The sequence below is a fragment of the Tupaia chinensis genome, unplaced genomic scaffold, assembly GCF_000334495.1.
Source record: "Tupaia chinensis unplaced genomic scaffold, TupChi_1.0 Scaffold000066_1, whole genome shotgun sequence".
Classification (NCBI taxonomy): Eukaryota; Metazoa; Chordata; class Mammalia; order Scandentia; family Tupaiidae; genus Tupaia; species Tupaia belangeri.
Window position 1 is genome coordinate 10270114 of NW_006159525.1, and position 18311 is coordinate 10288424.

An 18311-nucleotide genomic window follows, 5' to 3' on the forward strand; every position below is an offset into this window, starting at 1 on the left:
AAGTATCTGAAATAATTGCAAAAAATAAATTGAATGGACATGCTATATAAACTACTAATGATTTTACCTGGAGATGTTCAAAAGTGAGGTAAGTTAACAATACTGAAAAATACCAGTACTATCAACAATGGCATGTGTGGTATCGCCAACTGCGATCATACTGGTGTAACAAATGACAGCTCAAAGGCGTACTTTACGACTACTGTGCTTTGGCCCAGCATCTCAGTCAGTCTAATGATAGGCCTCAGCATATTCGAAGTCAAACCTAATACTTACGGATAGATCAGCAAAACCTTTGAAAACCACCATGCTTCCTGGGGATAGTAAATAAATACTAAGTAAAGGAAGGCTAATGTAAACTTGTGAAATGTGAATTTTGGACAATAATTTCAAATTAAAAGAAAGCAAAGCAAGCTACTTCAAACCACTGCATCTCAGAAAAAGACTAGAAGGTGCAAACATAAAAGGAAGACACCACAGTCCACTAAATAAGGAGCCAAATAATACGCAACAAAGCTGGCAAGAGTCACTGATGGCCAATCACCTGCGATTTTCTTCCAGCACATCCAAGATTTGCTGGTAAGCCCTACGAGTGGAAGACTGGATAAGCGACAAAATGCCACGGGCAGAGGAAAGATTAACTCCATCTTCAGGTAACATATGGGGAGGACAGACCCGAGCCTGTGGTGGCGATGGTGTCACACTGTTTACGTAAGCATAGCAAATGAAGAGAAAAATACTTAGGTCAGATTTTTATAACACTTCAGCTGAGCAGTTTTGAATCTTAGTTTTCCTGCCCCATCCCCCACCCTTCAGACCCCCATAAGATTAAAACATTTTGAATTGGTTTCTAAAGTCAGCTACAATGCAGCACTTGTAACTTTGTAACCCTAAACATCAAAACAAACAAACAAACAGAATATGGAGACACAACTTGGAGAGGAAAGAGAACTACAATACATGGAATCACCCTCCAGCTTTGAGGAGCAACATTCTTTATCTGGTGTTTATATTTCAACTCAGCGGACCAAACCTCTAAGAAACAACACTGCATGCAACTTACAGATGATCAGAAGAGTAGAGTGGAGAATTCTGGCATACGAGTGTAAAGTTTAAACACATAAAGGTGAGTCCATAAAAATGCCATTCCAAATGCTTCACAAATAATGACAACAAAGCAAGCTGGGTTTATGATGGGTAAATGACAATGATTTAAAGATGAATTAAGGTCTTAGAAAACTGTAACAAAAGCATTCTGATTGCTTAATTATAATAAAAGATATGCTGCCTAGTTAGATGACTAAAACAGAGAACTATTTCCAATTCTGTGAATACAGGGAAAGTAAGCGAGGACACTGCCTAAATTAGCTGGATGGCTGATAATAAGCAGTTCTATTTTCTCAGTGACCAAAATACTAACCATTCTTTCATAAGTGTTCTGAAATTCACCATTTCTTTTGGATTCACTGCCAGTGCTTCCTGAAATCTGGCCACATTTGAATGACACAAGTTTTAAAGAGTTCTAGCCTAACCTTATCAATGCAGAGAATACTGTGAAAACTTTAGATGTCTTGATGACCCAAAGAGAGGGACAATAAATGTGAAAACCATGCTTTGCAAAGACTACTTAGAAGAGAAGGACCTGGGACCAGCAGTTAGCGTAATGGCTATGTCGCTGGACTCCCATGTAGTCGACCGCGGTTCGCGTCCCGGACCCGGTAGCTTAAAACTCACGCGTGGTGTGTGTGCATGCGTGCGTGCCCAAGATCCCGAGAGGAGAACAGAGGAGAAGGGATTGCGGCATGGCCATCCCCCCCTGGGGGGTGATTTCTTGTTTTCTGTCTCTCTGTCTCTCTCTGTCTGGCGAGCACACGCGCCCTATAGCAAAAACCTCTCCCAAAAAAAAGAAGAGAAGGACCTAAGCCAAATCTTGATATATTGAGCAATTAATCTGTCAAGGCTGATATACCACAGGAATTAGGCCTAATGATGTCAAGATAAATCCAATTTCTACATGCAGTCTCACAGCTACTGTGACGCTAAATGTCTTTTCAGGCACTGAGAATCTTCTGGAATACACACACACACACACACACACACACAAGCGTTAAAAACCAGTGTGTCAACTGACTCATGCCACTTGACAAACCTATGCAGGGCATCCCAGAAAAATTAAGAAAAAAAACCAAAAAACAAAAAAAACAGCATTATCTGAGATACAAAGGCTGTACAATAGTCTTGTGCTTAAAACTAGAACTCTCTTTAGGCCGAGCAGTGAAAACTTCAAGTTTTTGCTATTTGTGAGAAACCAGATTAAGTTCACGTTTAAAAAGAATCATCAGAGAGAAGCAGGATGGAGTGCTCAGAAGTTTGGACTCTAATTAAATATACGAGCTCTCTTCCAATTTTAGCTTTTATGATCATGTGAAATTGAAACATGGAAATACATGGGAAAAACCTTACATGATCCTCAACTGTAACTTAAACACTTAAGTGGAAAGATAAAAGACAAAATTAAGTTTTCTTAATACTAGTAAAGATAATAATTTCATCAAAGACCAACATCAAAAATATATGTGGGGCACTAGCAGATGGCGTAACAGTTACGTCACTGAAATCCCAAGTAGTTGACCGCTGTTCAAGTCCTGGACCTGGGGGCTTAAGACTCAAACCAGGCACATGTACATGCATGCCCAAAATCCCAAGAGGAGAATGAAGAAGGGACTGCAGTGTGGTCATATCTCCCGGGGGTGGGGGGAGGTGATTTATTGCTTTCTGTCTCTCTGTCTCTGTCTCTCCCATGAGCGGATGCGCCTGATAGAAAAAATCTCTCAAAAAAAATTTTTGGATTTCTGTTTGCTTCTTAAAGGAAATTAAAGTTTCAAAGATAAGGAAGAAATTTAACTTTTCATATTTTACATGGCAATCCTCCATAAACAGGAAAAAGAGAATAGGAAGTATTTCTTAAATTAATGACCATTTTTGGTTGTTTATTTATTTCTACCTACAGAAGAGATGAATGACCGTATCATAAGCAAAACTACCTTAATAATCAAAGTAATAAATAATAAATAATTCAGTACGTCTTTTTCTGTTTTTAAGCTTTAAGTAATTTAAATGCTTTTTAATGAATACATTTAAGAACAAAAATAAGCCCCATTTTAGCAACTGGTCTGACACTAAGTGGAACGTGCTCTCATGGTGTGAACTATGAGAACAGCTTTTAGAATCGGGTCCCAGTGCCATCCACGCGTGCACTCAGCCAAACTTCAGTGACATTCTGTTTTTGCTGTTCGTTTTGAGAAGTGAACTATCATGAAAGATATTGCAAAGACACTAAGATTATTTAAGCAAAATCATAATATTAATAATTTAATAAAAATACACTTTGATGAATAAGTTGATCCCGGAGTATTATAAACAGCAACACCTCAACTTTAGCTTTTAAAATATAAGATTAGAAAATTTTGAAGAAAGCACTGATGGTTACCATGATATTTCACTAGTAGTAACAGCTCTACCTCATGCTTACATGAAATCTTTTAACAGTTAAGTAAACACAAGCCAGAGTCAGAATTAGAATTTAAAATTTACTTGGCATAACCATGACATTATTACAAGGTAAGTTCCAAGTGAAGTGCCTCCTTCCCTGATGAGTTTTGACAGGAATAATGTTTCTCAAACTGTGATATTAACCTCTTTGCGAGATATCAGCCTCTTTCAAAAAATAAAATAGTAAAAAGAAAAGGATATTTCTCTTGAAATTTTAAATAGAAAAGTTTAATTTGTTGCCACTGTCTAACGCAATTTACTTGTTTCTAGAAACAGACTATTTGTGGTCAGTGTGGTTTCTTCTGTTTCTTAAGAATGACATTAGCCAATGAGAATTCTTATACTGCACTCTACAGTACTCCCTCACGAGAGGTCAGTCATTCCCACACCTTATTTTGTCACACATAAGAATGATGCCAAGAAAATTATTTTAAGATCTAAAAAATTTCTTCTAAGCCTAATTTTAACTTAAGAAATTAAAAACCACATGTAAGACTCCATCCTCCTTCTGGGTCAAAATAAATTTAAAAAAGAGATAGTGCACTGAAATTAAAAAAGAAGATTGAGGGACCAGCAGTTAGTGTCATGGCTATATCGCTGGACTCCCACGTAGTCGACCGTGGTTCATATCCCAGACCCGTGAATTAAAACTCACGCAGGGTGCGTGTGCATGTGTGCCCAAGATCCCAAGAGGAGAATGGAGAAGGGATTGTGGCGTGGCCATTGATTTTTCGCTTTCTGTCTCTCTGTCTGTCTGGTGAGCGTGTGCGCCCGAAAGCAAAAAAAACTCAAAAAAAAAAAAAAAAAGAACATTGAGAGACCAGCGGATGGCCAAAAGTTATACTGCTGGACTCCTACATAGTTGACCATGGTCTGAGTCACAGACCCAGTGGCTTAAACTCACGCTGGGCACGTGTGTGCGCATGCCCAAAATCCTGAAAGGAGAATGGAGGAGAAGAGATTATGGCGTGGCCATACCCCCTGGGGGGTGATTTCTCATTTTCTGTCTCTGTCTCTCTGTCTCTCCAATAAGCACATGTGCCCTATAGCAAAAATCTGTCTCAAAAAATTTAACAAATATTGGAATTACTGAAGATGGTTAAATTGAATCCATAGAGAATTAATACTTCAAGCAAGGCAAAATAATGAAAATGGAAAAGGATGCTTGGTTCTTGTGTGTAAATTATTCCATTTTCCTTTTACCAATATACCCCAAATTATATACAACTCCCTTAGCTGATCTAATTACTGTTTTTGGTTAATAATGTGTATGATGACAGTTTGAGAAATCCTGAAACAGAGGTAATAAAAAGCCAAACAGTAAGAACATTAGGGTATTATATGCCAATTACCTGGTGAAACAGATTAAGACCATAAGCCTGCAAAACTAAAGTAAGTCCCACTTGTGAAAAGCAGAGCAGATAAAATCTTACGTGTACTCCGGTGCAGAAATCGGTGCCTGGAACCTTGAAATTTTATTTCTTGGGGCAGAATCTGATCTGTGCCACCTTAAATAATAATTATGCTCTTTTACACATTCAGCTTTTGTAACACGAAGGAAAAGCTAGATATGGTTCTACTGGTCAGACTTCACTTTTGTGCCAAAGCCAACAATAATCAGTCCTACTGCCTCGTCAAAGAAATTAAGAAAATGAAGGCCAAAGGCCAGTGCTCCTGTTCTCATACCTGTGTGCACTTCTATTCTTAAAGCCACAGAATAAAATTAAGTGGAGGCTGGCAAAGGTTCATGCACAGTAATGTGTAATCAATGTCACATTACAAAAGTCTTCAGCAGTTAAAGATAGTAAAAGTTTAGTAATTACTTTCATAGAAGATATAGCTGTACTGTATTAACGGTTTCTTCCTTACCACATTAACACTGAATACGTAATATGCTCATTAAACAAAAATCCCGAAGTTAGTAAAAGATTCTTAAAGATGAATTTGATTAAAAAATTAATAATGGTAGAAGAAAGGGAAGGGTTACATTATTAACAAAAAGATCATTAAATATTTTCCCATAACATGGTAACATACAGATCAACTATAAATCATGGTTGAGCAATATAAACAGTTCACAGCAAGAATGCATAAAGATTCATGTTATTCTTACACCAAAAGTCAGATTTTCAAAACATAAGGTGTTCAGTTTTATTAGAAAATTGCCATTAAAGCAACTTAAAGAAAAAAAGAGAATACGATTTTAGCAGTTAATCCTTTCTATTATGAGAAACTTCATGTTATTAGGTAAGTGCAAAAAGATCCATGAACTATTCTACATCATACTTCACTGGGCTGGTTTTCATACATAATAGAACTATTTCCTTTCTCTTCAGCTGAACTCGCTATCAATAATGTATATATTTTATGAGAATAAAACAAAAGTGATGCCATACTAAAATTATCCTATCTTTATTTTATTCATATGAAATGTCAAAGAAAGACCTGAATAGTAAGCCATATCTATATAGTAGAAAAGTTTACCAGAAACCTTTGCTGACATAAAAAAAGTAAATATTACAAACAGAAAATAATTAATGACCTTAGGTGTATGCTTAATTATTCCGACAAGCTACTACAGATCAAGAAGCTCCCCTAGCCTTCTCAGCATTTGTGTGGTATCTGGAAGTACTCCAGACTAATGGATTTCTGGGCCTGTTGGCAGCACTGCCAGCCAGATACATTCAAGGTAATACATAATTCATCATTAAAACGTTCACATTCATAATAATTTGAAGGGTCAGCCCACAGTACAGTGGTTAAGTGTACTCTATATGGAGTTGGATTCCACATGGCTGACCTTGGTTCGAATTCTGACCCCTATGCATGCATGTTCAAGTTGATGGGATGGAGAAATGAAGGAAAAAGGGCTGTGGCATGACTAGACCCTCCTGGGGTTTTTTTCTCTATCTCTGGTGAGTGCATGTGCCTTCTGGCCAAAAAAAGAAAAAAAGTCCTTAAAAAAAAAAAAAAGTTTAGGGACTAGCAGATGGTGTAATGGTTACATAGCTGGAATCTCATGTGGTCCAAGTGTGTGTGCATGTGTGCCTGAGATCCCGAGAGGAGAAGGGATTACAGTGTGGTTCACTTTCTGTATCTTTGTCTCTCCAGCTAATGCACCTATCTTATAGCAAAAATCTCTCTCTCAAAAAAAAAATCTTCCCTGAAGGAGATATATATTCATTTTAACTTATTCTCTTCCCATTTAACTTTTTAAAATGACTGCAACTACTTTAAGAAACATTTCAAGATCCGTTAAGAAATCAGAGCAGATACAGTTCTCCTTTGCACCTAATGGACTCCTAAGTACTGGGATTTCAATAAAGTAAGCGAGTAATTAATATTCGAATTAGAACTTCACCAACTGACTGAAACAGTAATGAACTATTAACAGTTCATAAGACTTCTTCAAGTAAGGACAAAACCAAATGAAAAAAATACTTTTCTCTACCCTGAAAATTAAAGACCCTATCCCATCAAAGTCCCTTCTGCTTCCCCGTATCAAAAGACAGGATCAAACTATGACTAGAACTTAATATGGCATACTATAAATAGTGTAACTGTATTGTGCTCTAGTCAACCAAACTTTTAAAAATGAAATGTGTTGCTTTTATCTAGCGTTGCAAGTTTAGAGCTCTCACAGAAGCTAATATGGAGTTTGGCATCACAAATGGTTCATGCTGAGTTTGTAAAAACTAAAAAATTGAAGAAGAAATAATAATTTATATAAACAATCTAAATAATCTATTAATGGCTTTGAGATATAAAAGTCTGACCAGTTTTCAAAGAATATTTTACTTGTAAAAATCTATTAATTTTAACAAAACAATCAAAAGCATTTTCTGATAAAAAAAAATCTTGTGGTACCTTTAAGATCAGGGCATGATTATATAACTGAATGAGAAAGAAAGGTTTAAACAAATAGTTCTTTACAGGACTTTTTTTTTTTTTTTAATTAAAGAGGCCTAATAATTCAATGAATCAGTAAGTAGAAGGCTAAGAAATAGTCTAGTAAAGTAAAAATAAAGATTCGCGTGTGTGTGACACATTGCTGACCATAGCTCATTATAAGCAGAGGTAGAAAAGGCTGGCTCACACTCTTATGAGGACCCGAACACCTTGAATAGGAGACATTCCATATTGTGTTTTCCTTTTTATTTTTCAACCTACACGCTAAACATTCTTGAAGACTGTATGTAACTAAGTACTTACATTTACCAATTTGTCTTAAGTACTGAATACTCCATAGATTTTCCAAATAAGCAAATCGTATTTACACAGAAGAGATTAATGTTACTGACAAATTCTCATAATTAATAAAATAGCCAGAGTAAAAAAACTAAGGAAAAAAAGAAAAAAACACTGCAAAACTGAGAAAACTGATGTAAATGTATGAGATTTCAAAAACTATGGGAAGACATTATCTAGACAAAGATGAGTAAAGACAATATACTCAGAAAGCATATATAAATGCAATCCAGTGCTTAGAAGTTCTACTCACATGGAATCATTTCTGGACAGCTGTCCATTTTGGCGAACAGCATTTTCACTCATAGAGCGTTCTCGTTTTAGCCTGCCAACTGCACGGATCTATGAAGGCACAAAGACAAGGAAATAGAAAACATTCTTAGTAGCCTAGTAGTTGCTTAGCATCAAAAAACCCCCTTAATCTAAGCCTACTCACAAAATTTACAAAGAATATAATAAAAAAAAGGCAACCAAGAACTGCTGCCAAGCATGTGATATCATACAGATAGCCTTGTTAAAAATACCCTACTTATTAAAATGCAGATCCATTTGAGAATGCCTATTTACTTTAGGATAAAAGCTACCTTGGTTTCTTTTAAAGTATTGATCTTACATGGTAAGATTATTTTCTGTTTTAATTTATTTATACACTTTTATTAATTATAAGAACAATTTACAATAATTTTTAAAGATACATATATTGTAGGAAATGGAATGTATCTATGTTACACACACATGTTCTTTCTTGGCTTCTAGGGTTAAAACAAATTCAGATTTGGTTAGGTATTTGAAACCTAAACTAAAAAAGTACCTAGAAGCCTAATGGTTTTAGCATTTAAGAATGACCACAACCTTCCATTTTGCATGCTCTTTTTACAAAATGTATCTTTGACATTCCTCTATTAAAAGATAGGATCTATGTTACCATCCCTTGACATTGGGTAGGCTGACAACTGCTGTAGAAGATGCAGTGTGCCTTCTGAGGCTAGGTTATAGTAACAATACGGCTCTGTCATCCTCCCAGGGTGCTTGAAACATGGCGCCATGATGTGAAGAAGCCCAAACAGCCACATAGGAAGGCCAGGTTTAAGTGCACCTGCCAGCAAACCTAGGGGAGGTCCGACATAACAGCTAGTATCAAGTGACATGTGAGTGAGCGAGCCTTCAGATGACTGCAACTCCAGTCATCCTTAGCCTTTGGGACTTCCCAATTTAGGTTCCAAACACTGGGGAACAGAAATAAGCTTTCCTCATTATGCCCACTGCAAATTCCTAACCCACAACATTCATGAATAATATAAACATTTTCTTCTTTGGTTTTGTTTTAAACCACTGAGTTTAGGTTGGTCTGTTATCTAGCAGTAGATAACCATAAAAGATGACTCATCCCAATCCCTGCTATATGAAAGAACCACATTGCAGCTGCTTGTTCTACAGCAGAACAGCTCTTCTGTATAACAGGCATGAAGATGAAACCATCTATTAAATCGGAATCATTCTTGTTGCTACGTGGTGAGAAAGATTAAGCGGGACAGGAAATGATGAGGGAAGACAAATTAATTCTCAGCCTGTTTTTCAGCCTGGTGCCATACACTCTGGGCATTTATCACATCTGACTATCACAATAGTTGCAGGAGTGAACTCCATTTAGTCAAATGCTAAAGTCTAGTCAGGGCAATCCTAGTAAACTTTTCTTTACGTACTCTTAAAGAAATCACTGAGCAAAGTACCTGGCTACTTTCGATCACTTATATGCTGCAATAGACAAAAACGACTAAAGTAGTTTCAGGGAGCAGAGAGATCAGATAAAATGACCCAAACAAAAACCCTTAAACAACAAACAAGCAAACAAAAAAGCAAAGCCTGAAGAATAGCACAGGCAGAGACCCTCTCCAGAGATTCCTCACTCCAAGACACTTTTCGTTGGGTACTTTGGGGAGCTGAGAAGCTGGACCTCTAATAGGGAGCCTCCTGTAACATCTTTGGCTTTGGGTAACCATTATATCTTTTATTATTCTTTGCCATCGGAGAGCTTTAAAATCTTATGTGTTTATTGAGATCTCTTTCTCACACATACCATTGTCCTGCTGTGACCAAGTGGAGAGTAAACTTTTCAAGAACAGGAACTAGGTCTTCGTAGTTTCATACACATAAAAGCTCAAAAAATGTTTGTTAAATAATTTTCTGCAAGTTATCTTAGTGCCTTTTTTGCAATATAAATGCTCAAACATAGTGCTTTTCCCCATGCAAATACCTAGAATGTCCAAACTGGCACCTCTGAGCATTATCACCTCAATTATTGCAGGAGAAACTTATGATCTAAAAAAATGCCACGCCTAGTCCTAGGAAACTGCATTGACTTAAATTAGGTAGATACTTCACTGTCTTCTGAAAGGACTACACATGAGAAAAATGAAACCAAACGTAGGAAGTACTGTTATCAATAAAACCAGACGTAAGAAGTACTGTTATCAATAAAAACCTACATGTGTTAGCAGTTCGGAAGCTAAAATGAAGATGCAACTAACTAAAGTCATCACAGAAAGATTAAAAAAGCTGGCTCTAACTCAAGGACAGAGATAAGATTTAAACTCTGCTCTAACACCTTACTAGTCCATGCTACTATATTTAGGTCAGCAGGGTATTCACATTATGTGGTACAGTGGCTAACTCAGTAGAAATCTTTCATCAAGAAGCAAGAATGAGTAGCATCTAGGGAAAAGGAGCTTTCTTTGCTCAATTTTATAACAAAATGATGCATTCATTTTCTCTAACTGCTAAGCGTCCCAACTTTTCTGTATTTAAGATGTAACACCTAAGCTTTTATTGCTATCCTTCAAGACCTTCCAAAAAACTTTCCACACATTTTTCATTTCCCTGAAATATACAATTTAAATTAAGCAAACAAATAAAAAAATGAGGGTATTTATAAATCATATTATCAGCAATATGTAGCACAATCTTTCCATGGACCATTGATTACTATTAATTCTGTAATTGATTACTACTAATTCACTGATTACTATTAATCAATGTTCCATGGTATGATTGTGCTACATATCACTAATAATATGACTTACAGCCTATCGGCTTCTCTTTAACTTTTATTTTTGTCTACATACTTCAAATTCAGCTGATGTTAAAATTCAACTTACTTCTTCATTTTGAGGGGTTGGAGGTGGTCTTTCTAAATCCAGAAAATCTAGTGGTCTTTCACTTAGTGTGAGAACACGAGGTGGTGTTTTTAGTGCCAGAGGTTTAAAGGGAGTTGACTGAATAAGATCAAGATCTGCTGGTCTTGAAAATGAAGTGTCTTCATTATTTCCTAGGAGAAAACAAAACAAAAACCAAAGAAAAGATTTTTAAAAATGATGGTTTTGTTAAAATATATTCACATTCTTCCACTTTTGTATTATTATTTTTTTCTCTTTTTTTTGGAGAGGTTTTTGCTATAGGGCACGTGCGCTCGCCAGACAGACAGAGAGAGACAGAGAGACAGAAAGCGAGAAATCACCCCCCAGGGGGGATGGCCACATCGCAATCCCTTCTCCTCCATTCTCCTCTCGGGATCTTGGGCACGCACGCACACGCGCCCGGCTTGAGTTTAAGCCACCGGGTCTGGGACGCGAACCGCAGTCGACTATGTGGGAGTCCAGCGACATAGCCAATACGCTAACTGCTGGTCCCCTGCTTTTGTATTATTAACCTGTCTTACAAGCATTCGTTTTTTTCAAACTTCACTTTCAACATAAGAACTGATACTTCACTAATATCTATTGAAGCAGTTGAGAAATAATAAGAAATTACACAATACCTACATATATAACCAAAAATTGGTGTCCAGAATATATAAAGAATTCTTGTAACATCCAAGTTTTCAATCTGGCAACACATATGGATACATTGTAAACAAGATATATAAATGGCCAAAAAAACATATGAGCAGACATTCAAAATTATTACTCATCAGGGAAATAGAACACAATAAAATCACAATGAAATGCCACCCCACATCTACTGAATGGCTAAAATGAAAAACATTCAATATAAAATAGTGATAAGATGTGGAACAACTAAAACTCTCATACAACACTGATGAGAATGTAACACAGTACAATAATCTAGAAAATAAGTTGGCAGCTTTTCAATCATGTGATTCTATTAATAGAGATATGAAAATATATGAGCTCACTAATGTCTGAATCTGAATATGCACAGCAACTTTATTCCTAATAGCCCAAAACAAGAAACAATTCAAATGTCCATCAACAGATGAATGGCTGAAGAAATTACAGTGTATCAGCAAAGTAGAATATTACTCAATAATGAGCAATTGTTACTTGCAATTAAATGGACTAATCACAAAAACATTATGCTAAACAAAAGAAGCTAGACAAAAGAGTATATACTGTATGATTTCATTTATACGAAACTTTAAGAAAGATAATTCTAATCTCTGGTTACAGAACGGAAATTATGGTTGGCTAGAGTTGAGGAATAGAGACTGAGAAAGGCTACCACAGAGGGGACCTTTTGGGTTAGAGAAATTTCTGCACCTGGATGATGTTAATAGTGGCTACATAGGTGTGCATTTATCAAAACTTATTAAAAACACCCTTAAAAACCTATATAGTTTATGTTTGTAAAATTTTAAAAATTAGTTGAATTATTAAAAACTACTATTTGGGGACAGCCAGTGGCATGGTGGTCAGGATGGCTGGATCCCACATGGCTGTCCATGTGGTTCAAGTCCCAGACCTGGAGGCTTGAAAAACACATCAGGAGTGTGTGTGTGTGTGTGTGTGTGTGTGTGTGTGTGTGTCTGTGTATGTATGCCCAGAATGTCGAAGAGAGAGATGGAGGAGAAGGGTCTGTGGAATGACCATCTCTCACGGGGGTTGCTTTCTCACTTTCTCTCTCTCCTGGCAAGCACACAGGCCCTCTGGCAAATTAGCAAACAAAAACAGAAAACCTACTGTTTGTTTGAAATTCAAACTACTGTAATGAACTGAAATTTGAAAATGTAAGTTATATTTTGTAACTTCTTTTCTAAATAATATTTTTGAAAAACCCATAAATTTTCATAAAAATATATGCAACATAAATTTATCAGGCAACTTTCTAAACAAATATGAAATACCTGCTACAACAATCCTCTCTGGAACCTGCATTATCACACTAGCATTTGGAACTCCTTCTTGGAATCCTTGTTCCAGGTCAGCATTTGGTGGTGCTACTTTTAATTTTTCTGGAACCCTCATTCGCTGACTAATGCCTTCGGTGTATTCCATTTCATACTGAATTCGACTAATTTCCGCCATCTCAGCAGCAGTGGGAGAAGGAAATGCTGCCCCACTCACCCTGTGGAAGGTACATTTAAAGACAGGTGTGACTGACCACGAAAATATCAGTCTCCTCTACATTTGAGGTTAGATGACAACACCTTCTAAAAGGAGTCAAAGGAAACTTCTCAGTTGTGAGTAATAAGTAGATACAAAGGAAAAAACCCCAAAAGATGAAAGAAAATGTATTTCCTCAACAAAATGCTCTCTTATCACTAGAAATTGTACCTTGAGGATATCGCTTAGGAGCAATTTATTTGAATTACTACAGAACTGCAACAGAAATGTAGACACACACATACATACTCTCTTTGCAGAACAGAAATGCATGCTGCTTATAACTCAGAAATGTCTGAAATTTAAACTTTTCAACTTGCGCATGGGAGGGAAAGCTGCTGCACTTTATAAAAATGAAATCAGAAATTGCTGTCATGCATGAAAAGAAAACAAAAAACTTCAAATGATAAACATCAGACTCAAAAGGTAAGCAAGGTTAGTTTTGAATTTACTAAAAACAAAACAATACAAAACAACAACTCCCTGAAAAAAAATCACATCATACAAACTAAAACTTCACTTACTGAACATATATCTCATGACTGAGATGCAATGAATGCCAAATACAGAATCTGCATTAATAAATTCTTAACATGTGCGTTCACATTTTGAGAGAAAGTTTTACACTATTATTTTGTTATTTATCGTATTTGTGTGCAAAAGCATAATATGCTTTTCTTGTTAAAGACAGTACAAATGCATTGAGTAACCTTCTAAGCTGGAGAGGGACCCATGACCACAGAGAAATGCAGTAGAAAAAAACGTTGCCCCCAAATACAAAACACCAATGATGAAAGTATAAGAGGATGGTTAGCTGAGGCAATCAGCTGAAAAGCCACTCTCTCAAACCTATAATACCAGCTCAACTGAATAAAATGTCACTGACCTTCCTAGTGGTGAGTCACTGCTTGTTCGTTTACTCATTTTAACAGTAAATACACGTCTACAATAGCTACTACAATCCTGCTACCCTGTAGTTCAGTTTACTTTACACAACAATTCCCCTACAGATCTGAACTTTTTTTGGAGGTGTACATAACAACACGGACACTGCTTTTCCAGCTGTAAAAAAGAAAGAATAAAAATCAGTATTTGAACAATTCATTTCACAAGAAAACTATGTGTAAAAGTAAATAGCTACTTAAATTTTTGGACTTAAAAATGGCTTGGGGCTTGTTTTAAGAAATCAATTTCGAGATTTGTCCTAAACAAAGTTACTTTGAAAATCAAAGACAATTTTAAGTATAGTCACTATTATATGATTGCAGTGTTATATGAATGTTAAATAATATTTAAAAAAAAAAAAACCCTCTGCCATAAAAGTCCTCTAATCATTGCATTCCAAAGGAGGAAGAAAAACCTTTTTGAAGATCAAGTACAAATAAAGAAACCATAGAGAGAACACAGGGATAAAAGTAAACATATCTGAGGTAGCCTAAAAATTTGATGAGTAATAGTTTCATAAAAAAGAAATAAACTAAGGGCAGTAAAAAAATTAAGAGACAGTACACACGTGTTTACCACTCCTCGGAATGTACGGTAAACTTCATGTCAGAGAGAATTTCTACACCGTAAGCTCTACCACACTGAGATGCTTGGGAGAGCCCTGACAACTGGTTTGATATCAACTGCTAGCTAGTTTCTTTTACTCTTTACCAAAATGTCTGAATTTTAATGATTTAGCATGCAGATGATTTAAAGATTTAGAAACGAGAGCCAAAAGAGAAAATTTTTACTCACAAATGTGTACCAACTACTGCTTGCTATTTGGCACTATCTGCTCCTGTGCTTCATATTAAATCCTTTAACTTGTTTCAGTGTGCATGTGCTGGAATTAGAGGCACTTTTATCCCTGGGGGAGAAAAACAGGGGGCTAATTGAGAAACTAGATGGTACCAGTATTAGGGATTCATTGTTGGAAATTCTCCAAATGATACATCACAAAGACACAGGACTTTAAGAAACCAATAAAAGAATAAAGAAAAAATTAACAAGCTTACCACCAATTACAGTCCCACAGACAGGGCTCTATACACATACATGTCATGGAGGAAAAACTATTTTGAATAAATCTGCATTCACTTAAAATGTCTGAAATTTGAGCCAGGAATAATTGCATATGGTACACAGCACACAAGAACAGAGAAAATGACATATCCCATCTGATCCTAGGCTCACTCACCCACGGTCCCTGCGGAAACCTCTACTACCAATTTTGATGCATCGTTCTGGACGAGATGCTCCTCTAATACTTGTGTGTATCTGAAGCAAAATAAAAGCTTATACTCAGATCTAACACCAAAAATGAGCTGTCTCAAAAGGATTACAGACTTGAGACAATATAAATTTAATTCTAATGAGGAGATACAAATTGCTAAAACCACATTATCTCTTTAAATCTGCTGTTCTCTGCATTCCCTTCATTGCATTTCAGTCTCCTTATTAACTTTCCAACTACTCCAACTCACAGGTCTCAACATTTCATTCCATTGCAACATCTGAGAATCTCTGAGTTTGCCGAAGGTCACAGACTTGAACATTAAGGCTGATACTGAAAAGTCAACTTCTGGGACAGTCGAATTCTCCTGGAGCTGAATTACCAGAATTTAAAAAGTAAACAGAGTTTCTCTACTAAGATTCAACACCGTACTGTCCTGATTATAGAGATTTTGCTTATGTAAAACAGTACAAAAATGTCACTCCCTCCTCACTAAACCACGGCATTTTTGGTAAAATATTATGGCAAGAAATAAGCCAATTTGGGGTTAAGATGATGTTAACTCTAGAAATCCTGTCACTTAGAATCTAGTAGGCAGCCAGTACCTGATTCTCTGTTATATAGCCAATGATAAAAGTCTCTTTCAGAATCAGAGATGATTTCGGCTAAGTCCAGTGGTTCCCAAGCATCAGTAACTTACTTACCAATTCCATTTTTCTTCTTTATATTCACAGTATATTAACTCTTACTCAAATTTTCTTTTCGTTCTTTTTTTTTTGAGAGATTTTTGTTATAGGGTGCCTGCGCTCTCCAGAGACAGAAAGCGGGAAATAACCCCTTGGGGGTTGGGGGGTTCCAGCAATCCCTTCTCCACTTTCCTCTCAGGATTTTGGGCACTCAAGCATACATACTGGCCTGAGTTTCAAGTTGCCAGTCTGAGACTCGAACTATGATTGCCCACGTGGGAGTCCAATGTAATCATTACACCGCCAACTTTTAAAAATCTTAAATAAATGTATTTTATTCATGACCTTAAACTATACACTTGGTGTATGTGTATTTACATACATTTACATATACGTATAAATAGATATAAATCAGTAACATAACATGTAATAATTACGTTTACAATTACTGCAAAAAATTCTTATTCACCTATCACCTAGAATCAAGTCACATACCAACGGTGGATAGTGTACCAGTTTGGGGTCACAATGACTCAAGTTTCTCACTTTCCATTTAGAACACTGGAACCCAGAAAATAGGAAGTCACTGAAACAACTTGGTCAAACTGACTGCAACTGCAAGATTTATATAATTCTCCAACTTGCAAGGCAAAACCTCCAGTTGTTTATCACTTACTGTGTGGATCTAGTTTGTGGGTTTTTTTCTTTTTTTAAGAATTACTTAATTTTATTTATTCTTTTTTTTTTTATTTTTAATTTGACCAGGGAGAGACACACACTCAGAGAGGGAAAGTGAGAAAGCAAGCTACCAGGTCCAGGACTTGAACCATGGTTTGGCATGTGGGAGTGTCCAGTGTCCTAATCACCACGCCACCTGCTGGTCCAGCGTTTGTGGTTCTTAATAGGTTTCGGATCTTTCACAGCAACTAGACTCTAAAAATGGCTGTATCAGAACATCAAGAGTATAGTGATCCTGAGTTAACTTTAGTTTTTAAGAAATGTCACTAAAACTTCTGAAAAAAAAAATCTGTATTAATGAAAATAAGGTTATGAACCTACAGAAAAGTTTCAACGCCAGAAGGGAAACGACCGCTAAACTCTGTAATCCGAAATGAGGCAGCCCTATCAGAGAGGAAAAGAGAGGGCACACAATTTCCTCTTGGGAAAAAAATAGCAAAACCAATTTACAAGCCTTTGAAACCCAGGAGGTAACAGGTTTCCCAAACTGCACTTAATTACACGGGGAAAGGGTGCTAAGCACAGCTCAGTCGTCCTAATTTTCCTACGGGGTTTTCTTTGGAGATCTCATTAGGTAACAGAATTGACAAGGAAACAAGTGTTTTTCATCCAGGGAGAAAAAGCATTCATCACTCCGTCTTCCAAGGAGTGGGAAGCCTGGATACAACCGGTCTAACGTTTGGGAACGCTTTTTAAATGAGCAGTTTAGAGACTTTTGGAAGCGTGCTCTTCCCTGGAGAATGCACCTTGCCCTAACTTCGTGGGCCGCGGCCAGGGGTTTCTTTCTCCCTAGAAGGGGAGCTCCGGATCATCAGGATCCTGGGCTTTCCTCCAGATTCCGGGCCCCGGGAAGGAAACGCGCCGAGCAACCGCCAGCGAGCACCTGCAGCAAGATGCGCACAGACTAACAGGGCCTCCCTGGAGGTCCGCAGCCTCCCGCGGGTGCCACCCCCCGGGATGCCACCACTGGCCTGTCTTTTCGGACACGTATTTCCCACAAAACAAATCAGAAAGCTACTTTAAAACACCGCAGGCTCAAGGTCACACTGCAGGGGTCAGGGCCTAGTGGGACGGATGAATGAAGAGCACTCGCAAAGCCCAGGGTTCCAGCTCAGGGCTGTGACCTCCCAAACCCTCAACTCTCTCTAATCAGAAAAGTCAGGCTTCGGCCGCAAAACCGGACCGAACTAGAAACCGTGAGGAGGCTGGCCCGAAAACACTGGCGGGAGACGGTGCTGGTCCCCCTGGGTCTCCTTGGGGACAAAAGGGGCAGCAAGGTCCTGAGGCGATAAGGACAGGGTCCGGCCAGGGCGACACCGCGGTCCCGCGGGCCTCTGCCCGCCCGAGGGTCACTGCCGCGGCGCTAGGCCGGGCGGGCGGCTGGGGACGCGGGTCCCGGGTCGGGAAGACGTCTGCACTCACCCCTGCGCCCGCTGGAAGGTCCCGGGCGAGGGCTGCCGCCCGCCGGCG

General features: G+C 37.7%; 1 protein-coding gene across 12 annotated transcripts in view; it reads right to left on the minus strand.

The window, feature by feature from the left end:
• The window catches only part of MFF (mitochondrial fission factor), a 29237-nt gene extending 10926 nt beyond the window's left edge, over window positions 1–18311 (minus strand). For 3 of the 12 annotated variants that reach the window (XM_027766480.1, XM_006141952.2, XM_006141951.2), the window contains exons 1-7: window positions 18264–18311; window positions 14940–15051; window positions 14086–14261; window positions 12941–13161; window positions 10956–11125; window positions 8054–8142; window positions 4986–5060 (exon numbers count right to left, since the gene is read on the minus strand). In XM_027766480.1, the coding sequence (XP_027622281.1) occupies window positions 4986–5060; window positions 8054–8142; window positions 10956–11125; window positions 12941–13161; window positions 14086–14123 (593 nt within the window). In that variant the 5' untranslated portion in view covers window positions 14124–14261; window positions 14940–15051; window positions 18264–18311. Of the gene's footprint in view, window positions 1–544; window positions 704–4985; window positions 5061–8053; window positions 8143–10955; window positions 11126–12940; window positions 13162–14085; window positions 14262–14939; window positions 15052–18263 lie in introns of all 12 variants that reach the window. The other 9 variants (XM_006141955.2, XM_006141954.2, XM_006141953.2 and 6 more) reach the window with 5 other exon arrangements.